This window comes from Panulirus ornatus, chromosome 47, assembly GCF_036320965.1.
Source record: "Panulirus ornatus isolate Po-2019 chromosome 47, ASM3632096v1, whole genome shotgun sequence".
In the NCBI taxonomy this organism is placed as follows: domain Eukaryota; kingdom Metazoa; phylum Arthropoda; class Malacostraca; order Decapoda; family Palinuridae; genus Panulirus; species Panulirus ornatus.
The window spans coordinates 1,263,364-1,279,629 of NC_092270.1; the positions used below are offsets into that span (position 1 = coordinate 1,263,364).

Below are 16,266 nucleotides of genomic sequence, written 5' to 3' on the forward strand. Positions count from 1 at the left end.
TTCGTAACGCTACCTTGCTAACACGGGAAAGGGCGAATGTGTATGAAAAAAAAAGTTTCTAATATGTTCTCCCTGTTGTCCTTGTTCCATCCACCTCTGACACATAAATCCTCTTTCTTAACCTTTCCTCACTCATTGTCCTCCATATGTCCAAACCATTTCAGCACACCCTCTTCAGCAGTCTCAGCCATGCTCATTTTATCAGGCATCTCTCTCCTTCTTTCATTAATTACTCCATCAAATCACCTTACACCACATATTGTCCTCAAACATTTCATTTCCAGTACATCCATTCTCCTTCATACAACATTATCTATTGCCTATGCCTCACATCTGCATAATGTTGTTGGGACAACTATTCCTTCAAACATATCCATTTTTGCCCTCCTAGATAATGTTCTATCTTTTCACACTTCTTCAGTAATTGGCAACAATAGATTGTCTCAGTACTGAAGTCCTCCTTTAAGCAAAAACAGAAGCAATTAATGATTAGACGTCACTAAGTTAAGAGAATTAACATTTATGTTAAGAGTGAATTTGGTAATGATAATGAAAGAATACTTTACATGTTTGGGGATGCAGTAGTTTATGACATTAAAAATTGTCCAGGAAAGTATCAGGGAGTTTACAGTAAACATTGGATGTGCCATCATTAAGCGAGATGCAATTTACTAAAAGTGACTCAGAAAGGGTAAACTCATGAGGACAAGCACTTAGATTGTGCAGTGAACATGGAGGCCCCCATTTTTATAGCATTATTGTATAATGTCTGATGAATATTTGATTAAAGATTTTCATTTGTTGTTCACCATTTCCATGTTTTTTGCTCTCAGTGGATTGATACTTCATTCCATCTAGTCATACCACTTTCTCCTTTCACATAACTCATTTTCATTACCTGGATTTCTGACCTCTGTGACTAACCCCATGTCCATTTTTCAGCTGTATAGGTCAGGATCAGGAGGACTCTGCTGTCCCCAGATGCTTTTAACATAGTTTAGCGCACTTTCTTTTCTTGTTGTATAGGGCTTTGCAAAATCTGTACTTCACTCTTTTTCCTTTCAAACTCTATTGCTTTTCTTTTAATACAACATGGTTGAATCGGTGATTGAAATCATAAAGCATTATGAGTAACCAAATTTTTGTATTGAATATTCAGTATTCTGTTTTGCACCTCAATGATTAGTTTTGACATGTGTTTTCATGTTTTGTTTATTAAGAAACTCAACCTAATTCTGACAGATGAAAATATCCTTTCAGCTTTTTGGAGATCCTGAGGAGCGAGAAGAGAAATATCTGCGAAGGATTTTTTCACTTCGTCAGAAAGCTTTGCTTGGGGAGCCAATCTGAAGCTTTGGATGGTGTGAAGATAGTGGAGAAAACAACATCTTGAACAGGTAGTGGGACTAAAGTTGAATGTCTGAGAATGTTAACAGTATCTTATCCATAATGTGTCCCTTTTATTATGATAATATTTTCTGTATATGGTTCTGTAAGAATTCAAATTATTCATCTTTATTGTCAGATGGGTTATTCAGAGCTTAGTCTTAAGAGGAAAATTTCATGTATTACTTCAAAGGTTTATTATGTTCATTTCCCTGAATATTTATATGTAGTGAATTTTTTAGAAGTTTTTTTAATTCAATTTTGGATTCATATCCCAGATTTACTTGTGATGTTACAAGTATTGGTCAGTTAACATTCCATTAAACATCATTAAAGCAAGGTTGCTCATGCAGGTTCTCTTTCAGACACCATGATCTAAACTCATCTCAGCACCTTACTTTTAAAGACACACCTCTTTTACATTAACTCTAATCCATCTCTCACTTTTTTCAGCTTACATATTTTAGCAATTTTCCCAACATTCATTGTTTTGATGTGGCTGTATTATGTCTTGATGAATCACTGCCTGAACATTATCTTTCAAGTTACCTCATCCTGCACCAGACTGTACTTCACTTCTCATATATATTTTTTTTATTTTTATTTTTTTATTTTTATTTTGCTTTGTTACTGTCTCCTGTGTCAGCGAGGTAGTGCAAGGAAACAGACGAAAGAATGGCCCAACCCACCCACATACACATGTATATACATACACGTCCACACCCGCAAATATACAAACCTATACATCTCAATGTATACATATATATACCCACACAGACATATACATATATACCCATGTACATAATTCATACTGTCTGTCTTCATTCATTCCCATCGCCATCCCGCCACACATGGAATAACAACACCCTCCCCCCTCATGTGTGCGGCCCAACCCTCCCACATACACATGTATATACATACACATCCACACACGCCTTACATCCTCGATAGAAACTTTTCACTGCTTCTAACAACTTGCCTCTCCCACCATATATTCTTAGTACCTTCCACAGAGCATACCTGTACATCTCCATGTATACATATATATACACGCACAGACATATACATATATACACATGCACATAATTCACTCTGTCTGCCTTTATTTATTCTCATCGGCACCCCGCCACACATGAAAATAACCACCCCCTCCCGCCAAAAGTGCGCGAGGTAGCACTAGGAAAAGACAACAAAGGCCACTTTCGTTCACATTCAGTCTCTAGCTGTCATGTAATAATGCACCGAAACCACAGCTCCCTTCCTACATCCATATATGTATTTTATTTATTTATTTTATGTTTTTTATTATACTTGATTGCCATTTCCCACATCAGCGAGGCAGCGCCAGGATACAGATGAAGAAAGACCCATCCACTCATATACACACATATGTACATACACATGGGAAAGAATATATATGTGTCAGAGGTGGAGGGAACAAGGAGAAGCAGGAGACCAAATTGGGGGTGGAAGGATGGAATGAAAAAGATTTTGAGCGATCGGGGCTTGAACATACAGGAGGGTGAGAGGCGTGCAAGGAATAGAGTGAATTAGAATGACATTGTATACAGAGATTGACGTGTTGTCAGTGGACTGAACCAGGGTATGTGAAATGTCTGAGGTAAACCATGGAAAGGTCTTTGGGGCCTGGATGTGGATAGGGAGCTGTGGTTTCGGTGCATTACACACGACAGCTAGGGACTGAGTGTGAACCAATGTGGCCTTTTTTGTCTGTTTTCCTGTTGCTACCTCACTGAAGCAGGGGATAGTGATGCTGTTTCTTGTGGGACGGAGTAGCACCTGAAATGGATGGAGGCAAGCAAGTATGAATTTATAAATGTTTATATATGTATATGTCCTGTGTATGTATATGTGTATATGTTGATTTTTTTATGTATAAGTGGTGTATGGGCATTTATGCATACATTTATGTGTATATGAGTAGGTGGGCCATTCTTCATCTGTTTCCTGGCACTACCTCACTAATGCAGGAAACAGCAATCAAGTATAATAAATGAAAATTTGAATATATATTTTATTTTATTATGTTTTATACATAATCGCTGTTTCATGTGTCAGAGAGGTAGCGCCAGGAAACAGATGAAAAATGGCCCATCCACTCATATACACGCATATGTACATAAACTCCCTTATATGCACTTATACATATTTATATATGTCAACATATACATACATATACATACACACACATGGACATATACATATATACAAATTTACATATTCATTCTTGCTTGGCTTCATCCATTCCCATTGCTACCCCACCCCACAGGAAACAGCATTGCTACCCCTGCTTCAGCTAGATAGTGCCAGGAAAACAGACAAAAAAAAGGCCACCGTCATTCACACGTAATGTCTAGCTGTCATGTGTAATGCACAGAAACCACAGCTCCCTATCCACATCCAGGCCCCACAGACCTTTCCATAGTTTACCCCAGACACTTCACATGCTTAGTTCAGTCCATTTTTTCATACATATTCGCATTTCCCGTGTTAGTGAAGCTGCGTTAAGAACAGAGGCCTGAGCCTTAGAGGGAATATCCTCACTTGGCCCTCTTCTCTGTTCCTTCTTTTGGAAAATATAAAACAGGAGGGGAGGATTTCCAGCCCCTTGCGCCCTCCCTTTAGTTGCCTTCTACGAGTGGGAAGTATTCTTTATCCCCCATAATAATACTCTTCATACTTGTTTGCTATTTCCCTTGTTAGTGAGGTAGTGCCAGGAACATTGAAGGGCCTCATTTATTCACATGTATTTTCTAGCTGTAACGTGTAATGCAGTGAAATCACAGCCCATAACTACCAGTGGGCCTTACAGACATTTCTGTGGTTTCCCTCAACTGTTTCATATTTTCAGCTTCTGTCCATTAACAGCATGTAACCCCCCTTTATACCACGAAATTCCAATTCACTCTATCCCATGCATGCCATTCACCCTCTTGCATATTTAGGCCCAGCTTACCAAAATCTTTTTCACTCTATTCTTCCATCTCCAATTCGGTCTCCCCTTTCTTGTCCCTTCTGTGTCTGACTCATATATCCACTTTGTGAACCTCTCACTCATTCTCTCCATATGTCACATGCATTTTGTATAATGCTATTAATAATAAATTTAAGGTTAGCATTAAGCTACTTAGGAATGGTTACTTCATAATTCATGAAATGTTTTTTATATTCATGCACCTTTTCATCAGTAAAGAAAACCACATTCTTGCTTGCTAGGCAAAACCCAAAAGATATGAATTGTTTTTTGGAAGTGATGAATGACCATTCAAGGGAACCCCAACTTTTTCCATGACTTCCTTAGAACATAAGCCTATAAAATTTCATGTCTGCATGTGTGTGTTGCATTTTACATATACATGAAACTATTAAAACAGAATGATGCAGTTAGAAAGATGTTAAAAATTAGGAAATTTCACTATTCTTCTCTGAAATGAGAAAATTTTGGTTGTGTAATTATTACCAGGCAGATTGAAAGTTGAGAATGCTTATTAGATGTCAGTCTTTGGACTTATAAAGTCATGCCAAGTGAAAAAATTATATTGACAATATAACACAAGAATTTTATAAAGGATGGATTAGGTTCATAAGAAAAAATGCATATAGAAAATCCTTATAAAAAATTTTATTACATAAAAATCTTACACATTTCAAGATTTGCACTAATACTGCATCACAGGGACCCTGCACGGGTGTACAGGATTTGATTATTCCTAAATTTTGATTAAAATAAAATGTTTATGGGCTTATGGAGTTATAAATTTACCAGTGAAAGCAATATCCATGTTATTCTTATATTAGCTAAGAAGACCAATTTAGCCAAACATTATCTTGCTGAAGTTCTCAACTGGTTTCTCTCACTGATGTCCTCCAGGTATGTTGTTTTGCAGTTACCTGTATAAGATTAAAGTTGCAGTTCTCTGGATCAAATAATGGCCTCATGTTAATGAATGGCATGAGCATCCCTTTTGCATAATTACTGTAGATACCTTTAAATATTAACACTAAAATCTAAGTTAAAGAAGGAAGTGAAAAAGCCTGAATGAGGGCTGTATAATTAAGAAGTAATATCCATTAAAAAAGGTTACCCTTCACATAGCACAGGGTAGGAAAAGACAAGCCACCTGAGAAGATAGACTAAACGTTATGAGAAAGCGAAAAGTTAGTGGCACTGACAGACATGAAAAAGTATATTTAACTATATATGACAATTAGAAATGAAGTCTAATCCAGAGAGATATGGAAAAGTTTACTTGCTTTAGAAATGTGAACAATATGACACACACAAATATTTTGTTTTAAGCAAGAGACCAATTTGGAAAATTTTTACGAACAATTGATTTTGTTCGTGTTTTGTCTATAAAGTGTGATGCCAACAATGAAACATGACAACCCCGCAAGAAAAGGTGCAATTTGTGATGTATTTATAGACACCAAAGTTATTACCCTGATGCAGTGTAACAGCTGCACATTGTACCAAAAAGTTTCCCCAATTTGCAGTGGTATTCATGAATGGCATTGCAAATTCATATCAGCAGGAAATCAATTGGGAATACCTCTAGGGGGCTTCAGATTTTTTACCAGTTGAATGCCAATTATGGTATGATTAAAGCCTGAATGGCATTAAACTAACATCTGGTATGAATGTGGTGTGATTAGTGCATGGTGTTAACTCAAAATTCCTCCTATTTCTTTCAGTCTGCCATTTTTTGTTTTAATTTTCTAACTGTGCACGTATGCTAAGGCAATCCTCATACTCTTTCAACATATTTAAAGTGGTGTAAGGGTGATCGCTTTATTCACATAACAGTTAAACCAAAAGATGTATTTGGTTAGCAAATGTTCAGTTTTGCTGTTGGGTCTTAAACTCTTTCAAGATGAAGAATAGACAGTTATGAAAACATCTGATGAAGGTTCAGCAAGTGCCATCCATCCTAGTTTGTAGGAAGAGATATGCAGTTTGTAGGAAGAGATATGCAGTTCCAACAGTCAGTAACTAGAAAGAATATGGTGAGGTTGAAAGTTTCAGTATTTAGAAGGTACTTTCAACTATCATGGCAGGATAGTGAGAGATTTTATTGCAGGTTGGTTAGTTAATTTTTAGCTTATGAAAGGAACTACTGGTCTTGGATCTTTGAAATATCAGATGTAACAAGATTTACTGGAAGTACCTCATGACAAATTAATATGTGCATCACTAAAATGTAGATTTTCAATTATAAAATGAATTGAGTGAAAACATTTGCTATGTATTACATGACAACTGAATGTGATGTTTGGACAAACAGTAATGATAAGATTTTATATGAAGAGAATAATTGATGAAGTAAAATAGAAAACACCAAGGCAACGTGAAAATGACAAGAGAATGAATTGGTTCATGATGACTTTTGTGTTCGAGATGATGGACAGATTCTACATCAAAAAAGATGAGGCAAAAAACAGGTAGAAAAAGAGTGTGAGGGATGTGGAGTTTCAGTGGAAGAATCAACAGTCATGAATTATAGGGAAAGGTTGATGTATGCTAGACTCATCTTAATAATATGGGATCAGAGAACGAAGATTTAGATTAACAGATACGGAATGTCAGAGAAGATGCTCTCAAATTACATGCTGGATAAGAAAAACTGCTATCAATGTGCTGTCACTGGACTGAAACAGGGTATGTGAGGTGTCTGCAGTAAACTATGGAAAGGTCTATGGTGCCAAGCAATGGCCAGGGAGCTGTAGTTTTGGTGCATTACACATGACAGCTAGAGAATGGATGTAAGTGGATGTGTCGTTTCTTCAAGTGTTCCTGGCACTACTTCGCTAATGTGGGAAATGGCTATCAAATATGGAAAAAATAAAAAGAAATAAGCAGAACTTGTTTCTACAAAAAATATATGCTCTAGCCATGTACTCTGTTCTCAGCATTTTGCTTGATTCCTTAAAAAGGCATGAAAGTGATCAAGAAGATGAATAACATGAATGACCAAATCCAAAGCTTTTATCACTGTATTAGTCCTCCAAGAAAAGGCTTTAATTTTGGAAGATTCTGGGCTGTTTAAAGATATCTTTCTTGAGAAAACTCTCCATTATACTTTGACCAGTTACATAAAGACAAAACAAATGGACAGGAAAAAATCTATTCACACTTCTTCATGAACAACTTAACCAATGAAAAATTATGGCAACATCAATGCTCACACATAGAAACTGTCTTCCTCCATGGGCTTGCATATCCAATGCCCTAAGCCAGCACGGGCAAATGCTGTCACAACTGCTTGCTTGCTTGTCTGAAGAAGAGAAGTTAACTGATATATATTCTGTGATAAGAATTACATGTACTAAATTATTTTGCACATACACATATATCTTTTTAGAAAAGATGTTAAGTACTTTTAAAAGTGTGGTGGATGAATGGAGTAAGCTAAATGATGAAACGGAATACTGACAGTATAGTGTACCAAATTCGAAAAGTTGTGATAAATTTCATGATATGGTGTCCAAGAAGTTTAGAGTTTTCTTCCTCATGCTGTATTCAAAATTAGCACACACAAAAAAGAAACAACCTTATATTCTAGGGAATATCAGTGGATTGCACTTTCACATTACGTAATGGATAAAATCTCTTTGTGAAATAAGTGTAGAGTGGTGCTGTTTGTTTATAACACTCCAAGGGAATGCAGTAGTCCTGAACACTTGTACATTAATAACAGTGAAGGAGAAATCAGTACTGTAATGGAAGTAGCAAGACAATCCTTCCTCAGAGATGGCAAAGTTCTGATAACAGAATTTCAATTACTTAAAAATATACTAGGAAAACTTAAGACCTTCAAGGAGACATAGTCATAGAGACATAAGTTCTCTGTGTTGTATACAAGAGAACTTCCTGTATCAGCACATCACTGGTTTTGGTCCTTTACACATGACAGAGTGGATGCATGGAAATGGGCCAGTGTTTGTCTGTTCCTGGTGCTATTTTTTTAAGGAGGGAAATGGCAAGCTGTATATACTAAAAAAAAATGATACACCCAAAGATTTATACTGGCATAAAAAGTCCAACTCACTTGATAACCAGAGGCCAAAGCTTTGATTTCTCCATATGAAAGGCACTTAGCTGCACCTGGATCCACTTCAGTTAAGGTAGGGAGGCCATCAAGAAGTTCAATAAACCTACAAAGGAGTCTTCTCTTACATAATCTGGAGTAGTTTTCTCCATCCTGTCGGCCAGTTATCGCATTAAGGACTTCCAGGTGGTCACCTTCTGTTTTGGATAGGAATTGTCTGAATAAATGTCATGCAACATGAAAATTATATGAATTATTATCATTAATTGATCATGATTAACAAACAGAAGGGGACAAACTTGACCCGTAAGTAAAAGTATTGCTGACCACAATCCCAGTTGACAGAGATGATGGGTGCTTTTTGTGGCTGACGTGATTCAGTCGAGCTACCTTGATTCATTTTTGGCTGGTTTAGCTTGAATGGTGGTGGCAAAGCCTGAACAGTTTGCTCTATTCTTCCACAAATTGCTCTGAAACATAAAAGGATAATGCAAAACTGATCTGAATATTTAGAAACAAAAACAAGACATTCCTTAGGCATGGCAGCTCCATAACATCCCTTCTTGGATGGTTGTTTGCTGAAATCTTCCATTTCCATGGTGGTAAACAAGCAAGAAATAAAAGTCCTTCATAAGAGGGACAAGTGGAGACAATACCACATTCACTTACAAAGATTGCTATTAAAAAGTAGTAGTGTGGTGGAAAGTGAGGAAGTATTGAGACTTGCATTACAGAAAATTTGGCAAAGTAGCTGTAGTGAATGGGACTACAGTAGAGTTAAGAAATGGGTTACAGAGTTTATGATCAGTCAGTCATGTTATTAACCTTTTGTATGGGCAAAGATGAGGTGCTTTACACAATTGAAAAAATTGCTTACCCAGATCAGAATGTTTGCACCTTCAAGAAGTCTTCAGTTACCATTTTGTCGCCAGACACATGAGACTAACCTGCACTCTCCATCACCTTGAATGGTTCCCACCCAACAAGATAGGAGCTATTCTTGATATCACATATGACATGCATGACATTACACCCCAAACCACAAACATCAACAAAAAAGTAGCAAATGAACTATCTGCCAGCAAATATTAGAACCATCCCAGTTCTTGTATAAGATATTCAGCAAGCTGTTTACATCTTATGTGAGGCTAAAACTAGCATACTTTTCTCATATCTGGTCATTGACCATAACAAGGCACAACGAGCTAATAGAGAAGACTCAGAAGATAGTAAGAAAGATAGTACTGGAATTAGAAGAAAAAAGTTAGATGGAAAGGCTAGAGAAAAGTGAGGGGTGACCTGATGACAACCATTAAGATTTTAAATCAGATTGATGACATAGAATGTGAAAGTTCTTTCAGAAATACAGAGACAGAACAAACAGAGATAATAATATGAAATTAAGCAAGACAGTTAAAGATGTGAAGATCTTTAATAGGGTAAGAGTGGTGGATAAATGGAAAATGAATACAGAAATGGCAAATGCAGAAAGCATATAGAAATGTAAAAATCTGCATGAAACAATGTTCACGTATGAAATTCCCTCCCCATACAATAAAATGAGTAATTTATTAGAAGCAAACATACACTAAATAGAATGTGTGCATGTAAAATTTTAAGTGTCTCATAACTCACCTATACATATGTGAAGCACTGTACAGTGATCCTAATACTATGGATTCAAGATAAACAGGTTCTATGAAGTGTGATAAAAGTGCACCTTGTAATCCACCCACATTCCACCGGGCAATTTTATCTGAACATGACATTGTTCGTAATCGTTCTCCTTGAAGCAGTCCATCCCATGTTTGAATACTATCAGCACCAGCCTAAAAAAATTAAAACATTTGTTATGACTTTGAAAAGAATTTGCGTGCAAATCTCCCTAAATATTAAATTTTATATATATATATTATGGATAATACAAGACAAATATACAGATTTACAAAAAGCAATGGTTTTGTAACGGAACAATGGTAGGCTTTTGTCTGCCATATAAATGCTACCATGGATGAAATGGGTTCGCACGTTCTTTACTGATAATTTCTATGTCTAAAGCTATATCACAATACTATTTGGTTGACATTTACATATTATTGGATTCAATATGCTCTCTATAGAATAATATTAACATATTTCAGAGTATATCTTAGTTTTTCATCTAACTGTAAAATCTAGAATTACAAAATCATGGCAAACTGACAAATGAGTGAATGGTATTGGAGCCATGAAACTACTCAGAAAGAAATATGAATGTCCTCTCACATTTAAATGTTTACTTTCCATATTCATCTACTTTACACTTGTTTTTTCACAGACATTTTCAAATTCCTATAAAATTATTCTAACTCTGCCAATGTATAAATATCCTCTTTCACCTCTTCGTATTTTTATTCATTTATGTTTCTCAACATTCAGTTTTATCTCATACATATATGCCATAATTCTGGTAGTAGCATAGTGGATAATGTCAATTCCTGTATATGTCATTGAGGTAAGGTATATATATATATATATATATATTTTTTTTTTTTTTTTTTTTTTTTTTTATACTTTGTCGCTGTCTCCCGCGTTTGCGAGGTAGCGCAAGGAAACAGACGAAAGAAATGGCCCAACCCCCCCCCCCCCATACACATGTACATACACACGTCCACACACGCAAATATACATACCTACACAGCTTTCCATGGTTTACCCCAGACGCTTCACATGCCTTGCTTCAATCCACTGACAGCACGTCAACCCCTGTATACCACATGACTCCAATTCACTCTATTTCTTGCCCTCCTTTCACCCTCCTGCATGTTCAGGCCCCGATCACACAAAATCTTTTTCACTCCATCTTTCCACCTCCAATGGAAAGAATGAGTGAGGAGAGATTGACCAAGAGGATATATGTGTCGGAGGTGGAGGGAACGAGGAGAAGAGGGAGACCAAATTGGAGGTGGAAAGATATATATATATATATATATATTTTTAGCGGTGATGTGAGAAGGAGATGGAATGAGTATTTTGAAGGTTTGTTGAATGTGTCTGATGACGGAGTGGCAGATGTGGGGTGTTTTGGTCGAGGTGGTGTGCAAAGTGAGAGGGTTAGGGAAAGTGATTTGGTAAACAGAGAAGAGGTGGTGGGGGCTTTGCGGAAGATGAAAGCCGGCAAGGCGGCGGGTTTGGATGGTATTGCAGTGGAATTTATTGAAAAGGGGGGTGACTGTATTGTTGACTGGTTGGTAAGGTTATTTAGTGTATGTGTGACTCATGGTGGGGTGCCTGAGGATTGGCGGAATGCGTGCATGGTGCCATTGTACAAAGGCAAGGGGGATAAGAGTGAGTGCTCAAATTACAGAGGTATAAGTTTGTTGAGTATTCCTGGTAAATTATATGGGAGGGTATTGATTGAGAGGGTGAAGGCATGTACGGAGCATCAGATTGGGGAAGAGCAGTGCGGTTTCAGAAGTGGTAGAGGATGTGTGGATCAGGTGTTTGCTTTGAAGAATGTATGTGAGAAATACTTAGAAGAGCGAATGGATTTGTATGTGGCATTTGTGGATCTGGAGAAGGCATATGATAGAGTTGATAGAGATGCTCTGTGGAAGGTATTAAGAATATATGGTGTGGGAGGCAAGTTGTTAGAAGCAGTGAAAAGTTTTTATCGAGGATGTAAGGCATGTGTACGTGTAGGAAGAGAGGAAAGTGATTGGTTCTCAGTGAATGTAGGTTTGCGGCAGGGGTGTGTGATGTCTCCATGGTTGTTTAATTTGTTTATGGATGGGGTTGTTAGGGAGGTAAATGCAAGAGTCCTGGAAAGAGGGGCAAGTATGAAGTCTGTTGGGGATGAGAGAGCTTGGGAAGTGAGTCAGTTGTTGTTCGCTGATGATACAGCGCTGGTGGCTAATTCATGTGAGAAACTGCAGAAGCTGGTGACTGAGTTTGGTAAAGTGTGTGGAAGAAGAAAGTTAAGAGTAAATGTGAATAAGAGCAAGGTTATTAGGTACAGTAGGGGTGAGGGTCAAGTCAATTGGGAGGTGAGTTTGAATGGAGAAAAACTGGAGGAGGTGAAGTGTTTTAGATATCTGGGAGTGGATCTGTCAGCGGATGGAACCATGGAAGCGGAAGTGGATCATAGGGTGGGGGAGGGGGCGAAAATTTTGGGAGCCTTGAAAAATGTGTGGAAGTCGAGAACATTATCTCGGAAAGCAAAAATGGGTATGTTTGAAGGAATAGTGGTTCCAACAATGTTGTATGGTTGCGAGGCGTGGGCTATGGATAGAGATGTGCGCAGGAGGATGGATGTGCTGGAAATGAGATGTTTGAGGACAATGTGTGGTGTGAGGTGGTTTGAGCGAGTGAGTAACGTGAGGGTAAGAGAGATGTGTGGAGGTAAAAAGAGCGTGGTTGGGAGAGCGGAGGAGGGTGTTTTGAGGTGGTTTGGGCACATGGAGAGAATGAGTGGGGAAAGATTGACCAAGGGGATATATGTGTCGGAGGTGGAGGGAACGAGGAGAAGAGGGAGACCAAATTGGAGGTGGAAAGATGGAGTGAGGGAGATTTTGTGTGATCGGGGCCTGAACATGCAGGAGGGTGAAAGGAGGGCAAGGAATAGAGTGAATTGGAGCGATGTGGTATACAGGGGTTGACGTGCTGTCAGTGGATTGAATCAAGGCATGTGAAGCGTCTGGGGTAAACCATGGAAAGCTGTGTAGGTATGTATATTTGCGTGTGTGGACGTATGTACATGTGTATGGGGGGGGGGGGTTGGGCCATTTCTTTCGTCTGTTTCCTTGCGCTACCTCGCAAACGCGGGAGACAGCGACAAAGTATAAAAAAAAAAAAAAAAAAAAATATTTTTATTTTATTATACTTTGTCGCTGTCTCCCGTGTTAGCGAGGTAGCGCAAGGAAATAGACGAAAGAATTTATATATGTATTCCAAAATACTACCCATCCTGAAACTCTCCTTTTTATTTAAAGAGTACATTGATGAGATAGTACTATAAAGCCAAATAATGAATGGTATGATGCTATGAACTTTTGCTGCTAGAGACAGAAAACTATTGATAAAAATGTTTAATGCATACATAGAAGTAAAACTAAGTAATGAACTTTTGCAGCTAGAGACAGAAAACTATTGATGGAAATGTTTAATGCATACATAGAAGTAAAACTAAGTACTACTCTGCTCTATGAGTGCCAATTAACTAGACTGGAATGAACAAACTAGAGAGAATTCAAAATCACTAAACAAACAAAATCAGTGGACTAGAGATTATGAACTTCAGTACCATGAAAGACTGAAAAACACGTGAATTATATGAGCTAGAAGGATGTAGATATGCAAAGAGAAGGTATGAGAAACAATATCCTGAACCTGAAAGCTACTATGCAAGGCAGATAAAGAATGATCAAATTAGATTTAGTACCCTGAAATATACTATTCATGCACCAGATGAATATTTTTGAAAGCTGTAAGAAAATTGGAATGAGTATTTAATGCCATATTTAAAGAACTATAAACACATGGAGTGACTATAGGAACTTTCAAAAACTAGACTAATGGTTGAAGACAACACCAGTTCAGCCTGGGATGGACAATTATGCAAGGGTTGTAGTTGCCAAAAAAACAGCATAATACAACAATCAAGATACCAAATGAGTAATAGGGTGGCAGCTGAGAGACAAATAATAGTTCTAAAAGCAAGCAGTGCAGTGAGCACTGTATGCTAGCCCTGCCATTGTGGCAAGATCTAGTCATAAGTATAGGTAGGGAGATACTGTAAACCCTCATTAGATAGGTAGGTACAAAGGTACTCCAAACCCCCAACTCCCTTTTTTATGACAGCCTAATAATGCTGCTATATCAGTATCAAAGTTTCTTGAAAATCTGATCCACAACAGCATCAACCATAACATTCAACTATCAACCACATGTCTTGGCCTTAGACCCAATCACTCCACTACCAAACTATACACATACCTCACACAACAAATCCTTTTATGGATTCAACCAGTCACAACCACTCTCCTGCACATTACTGTTAATCAATATGCATTCAACACTGTCCCCTGACACATCCTTACATAAAAGATATTCCACACTACCCTCTCTTATGATATATAAAAGAAAAAAGCCAACCAACTTCATAGGTGGCTGCAGTTGTTTCTCTAGCTTTCACCCACTCTTCCTACATGGCCTCTTGACACATCCCACACGCCACAGTTCAAGCCTTCACAATTATATCGCAAGGCCCTATCACTGTACAAACAACAACAAAACAAGCAGCAGTACATGTGACAAATACTTGCTCCTAACAGAATATCTATATCCCAATAAAAATTCACCATCACTTTCCTGACCTGACAGACATTAATCCAATTTCTGTCCTCCCGTAATTCAATAATCAATAATCACTCCAGAAATCTCCAGCCATTCAAATTACTGTGTCTCACATGACACAGGAGACATTCATTCACAATAAATATCAACACACAGGTTGTAAACATACTAAATGCCCTCGGGACACTTATTCTTTACAACCATTTCATCAGCCCCTGGTTATCTACCTTTTCTAAACCAAAAATAACAAAACTACAAACCACACAAAACAGAGTACTTTCGAACAATCGCTGGCTGTTTAGCAGCAACTAACGTTCAGCAACAGCACAATGAAACAAAATTACTACCTATATAATCCTACCTTAACATGCTTGGCACCCAATTTTTCGCAACAGCAATTGACCCCCATAGTATAACCAAGCCCTTTCATAACCAACCTCTAACCAGAAATAAAAAACTCGCATCTCCAAGACCTACACTTGCTGATTCCCCTACCTTAACAAGCACATTATTAACATATACACACAGTTATGTCTTAAGTCTAAGACAACTGCCCTCCCTTCTTAATAACCCTCCATTTACTTGTTTTCATTAAGGAAAATACTTGGTGCAACACACAGTACAGATAAATCTGTTCCATATTTTATATCTGGTGAGACAAAATACAAAATGTTCAAATTTATCTATTCAAGCAACACTTGTCCTGTACATTTTTTTAATGCATAGCAACAGTACAACACTTTCCAGGAATACACAAATGATCATGCTTACCTTAATGGGAATTGTGCCTTCTCCTGATTCAACTTTTGTTCGAAGCAAACCACGACTCTGTCTGTTTGGATGTCTGTCAGTTCTATCAGCTTCTTCTTCATGTGGAGCAAAGATTCTTGCATCACCACATGGAGCAGTGCTTATGTAAAGATGAAATCTGTATTGAGGGCAGACTCTGAATCCTTTTTGGCCCTTTAACTGTTCAAATATAGTATCTGAGGGTGTGCCTGGAAAAAATTAAACACACAAAAGCATTTAGTTGCTTTCCAAGGAAAGAATGTGAGATAGGGATTTTACAAGGAGAGTGTATGATATTACAATTAGGAGGTTGGTGCGAGAGGAAGACCACCTATGATGTAGGGAGATAAAGTGGAAGAATATTGGAGGGAGAGAAATGGTGGAAGAATGCACGGGATGGTGCATGTGAGAGAGGCATGTATGGACAGGGATAAGTGGAGACTCTTTTCCTGTGGCCACACACTTGATGGGAGTTCCCGAAGGGAATGGGAATCAGGACACAGAATAGGACTGAAGCACTACCTATTCATCCTTTGGAGTAAACATGCTGATATCAAACATGGATTGCTTGGAAGCTCTATATTTTGTTCATTTAAGTTATCATAGAGCATCCTCAATACAAGATATAACCTTTATTACAGACAAATAGCTGAAAGCTTAATATCAAATGTTGGATAAAGTTAGTATT

The 16,266-nt window shown here is 37.7% G+C and overlaps 2 protein-coding genes across 3 annotated transcripts in view; one reads left to right on the forward strand and one right to left on the reverse strand.

The window, feature by feature from the left end:
- Positions 1-16,266, forward strand: part of LOC139763416 (uncharacterized) — a 38,282-nt gene that overhangs the window by 6,445 nt on the left and 15,571 nt on the right. The window contains exon 6 of one of the 2 annotated variants that reach the window (XM_071689441.1): positions 1,261-1,397. In XM_071689441.1, the coding sequence (XP_071545542.1) occupies positions 1,261-1,350 (90 nt within the window). In that variant the 3' untranslated portion in view covers positions 1,351-1,397. Of the gene's footprint in view, positions 1-1,260; positions 5,152-16,266 lie in introns of those variants that run through there. The other variant, XM_071689440.1, reaches the window with a different exon arrangement.
- LOC139763414 (double-stranded RNA-specific editase 1-like) overlaps positions 5,159-16,266 on the reverse strand; it is an 84,685-nt gene continuing 73,577 nt past the window's right edge. Inside the window, exons 9-14 of the mRNA XM_071689437.1 lie at positions 15,561-15,787; positions 10,092-10,285; positions 8,784-8,926; positions 8,457-8,653; positions 7,594-7,682; positions 5,159-5,298 (exon numbers count right to left, since the gene is read on the reverse strand). Of these exons, the coding sequence (XP_071545538.1) occupies positions 5,295-5,298; positions 7,594-7,682; positions 8,457-8,653; positions 8,784-8,926; positions 10,092-10,285; positions 15,561-15,787 (854 nt within the window). The 3' untranslated portion in view covers positions 5,159-5,294. The remainder of the gene's footprint in view (positions 5,299-7,593; positions 7,683-8,456; positions 8,654-8,783; positions 8,927-10,091; positions 10,286-15,560; positions 15,788-16,266) is intronic.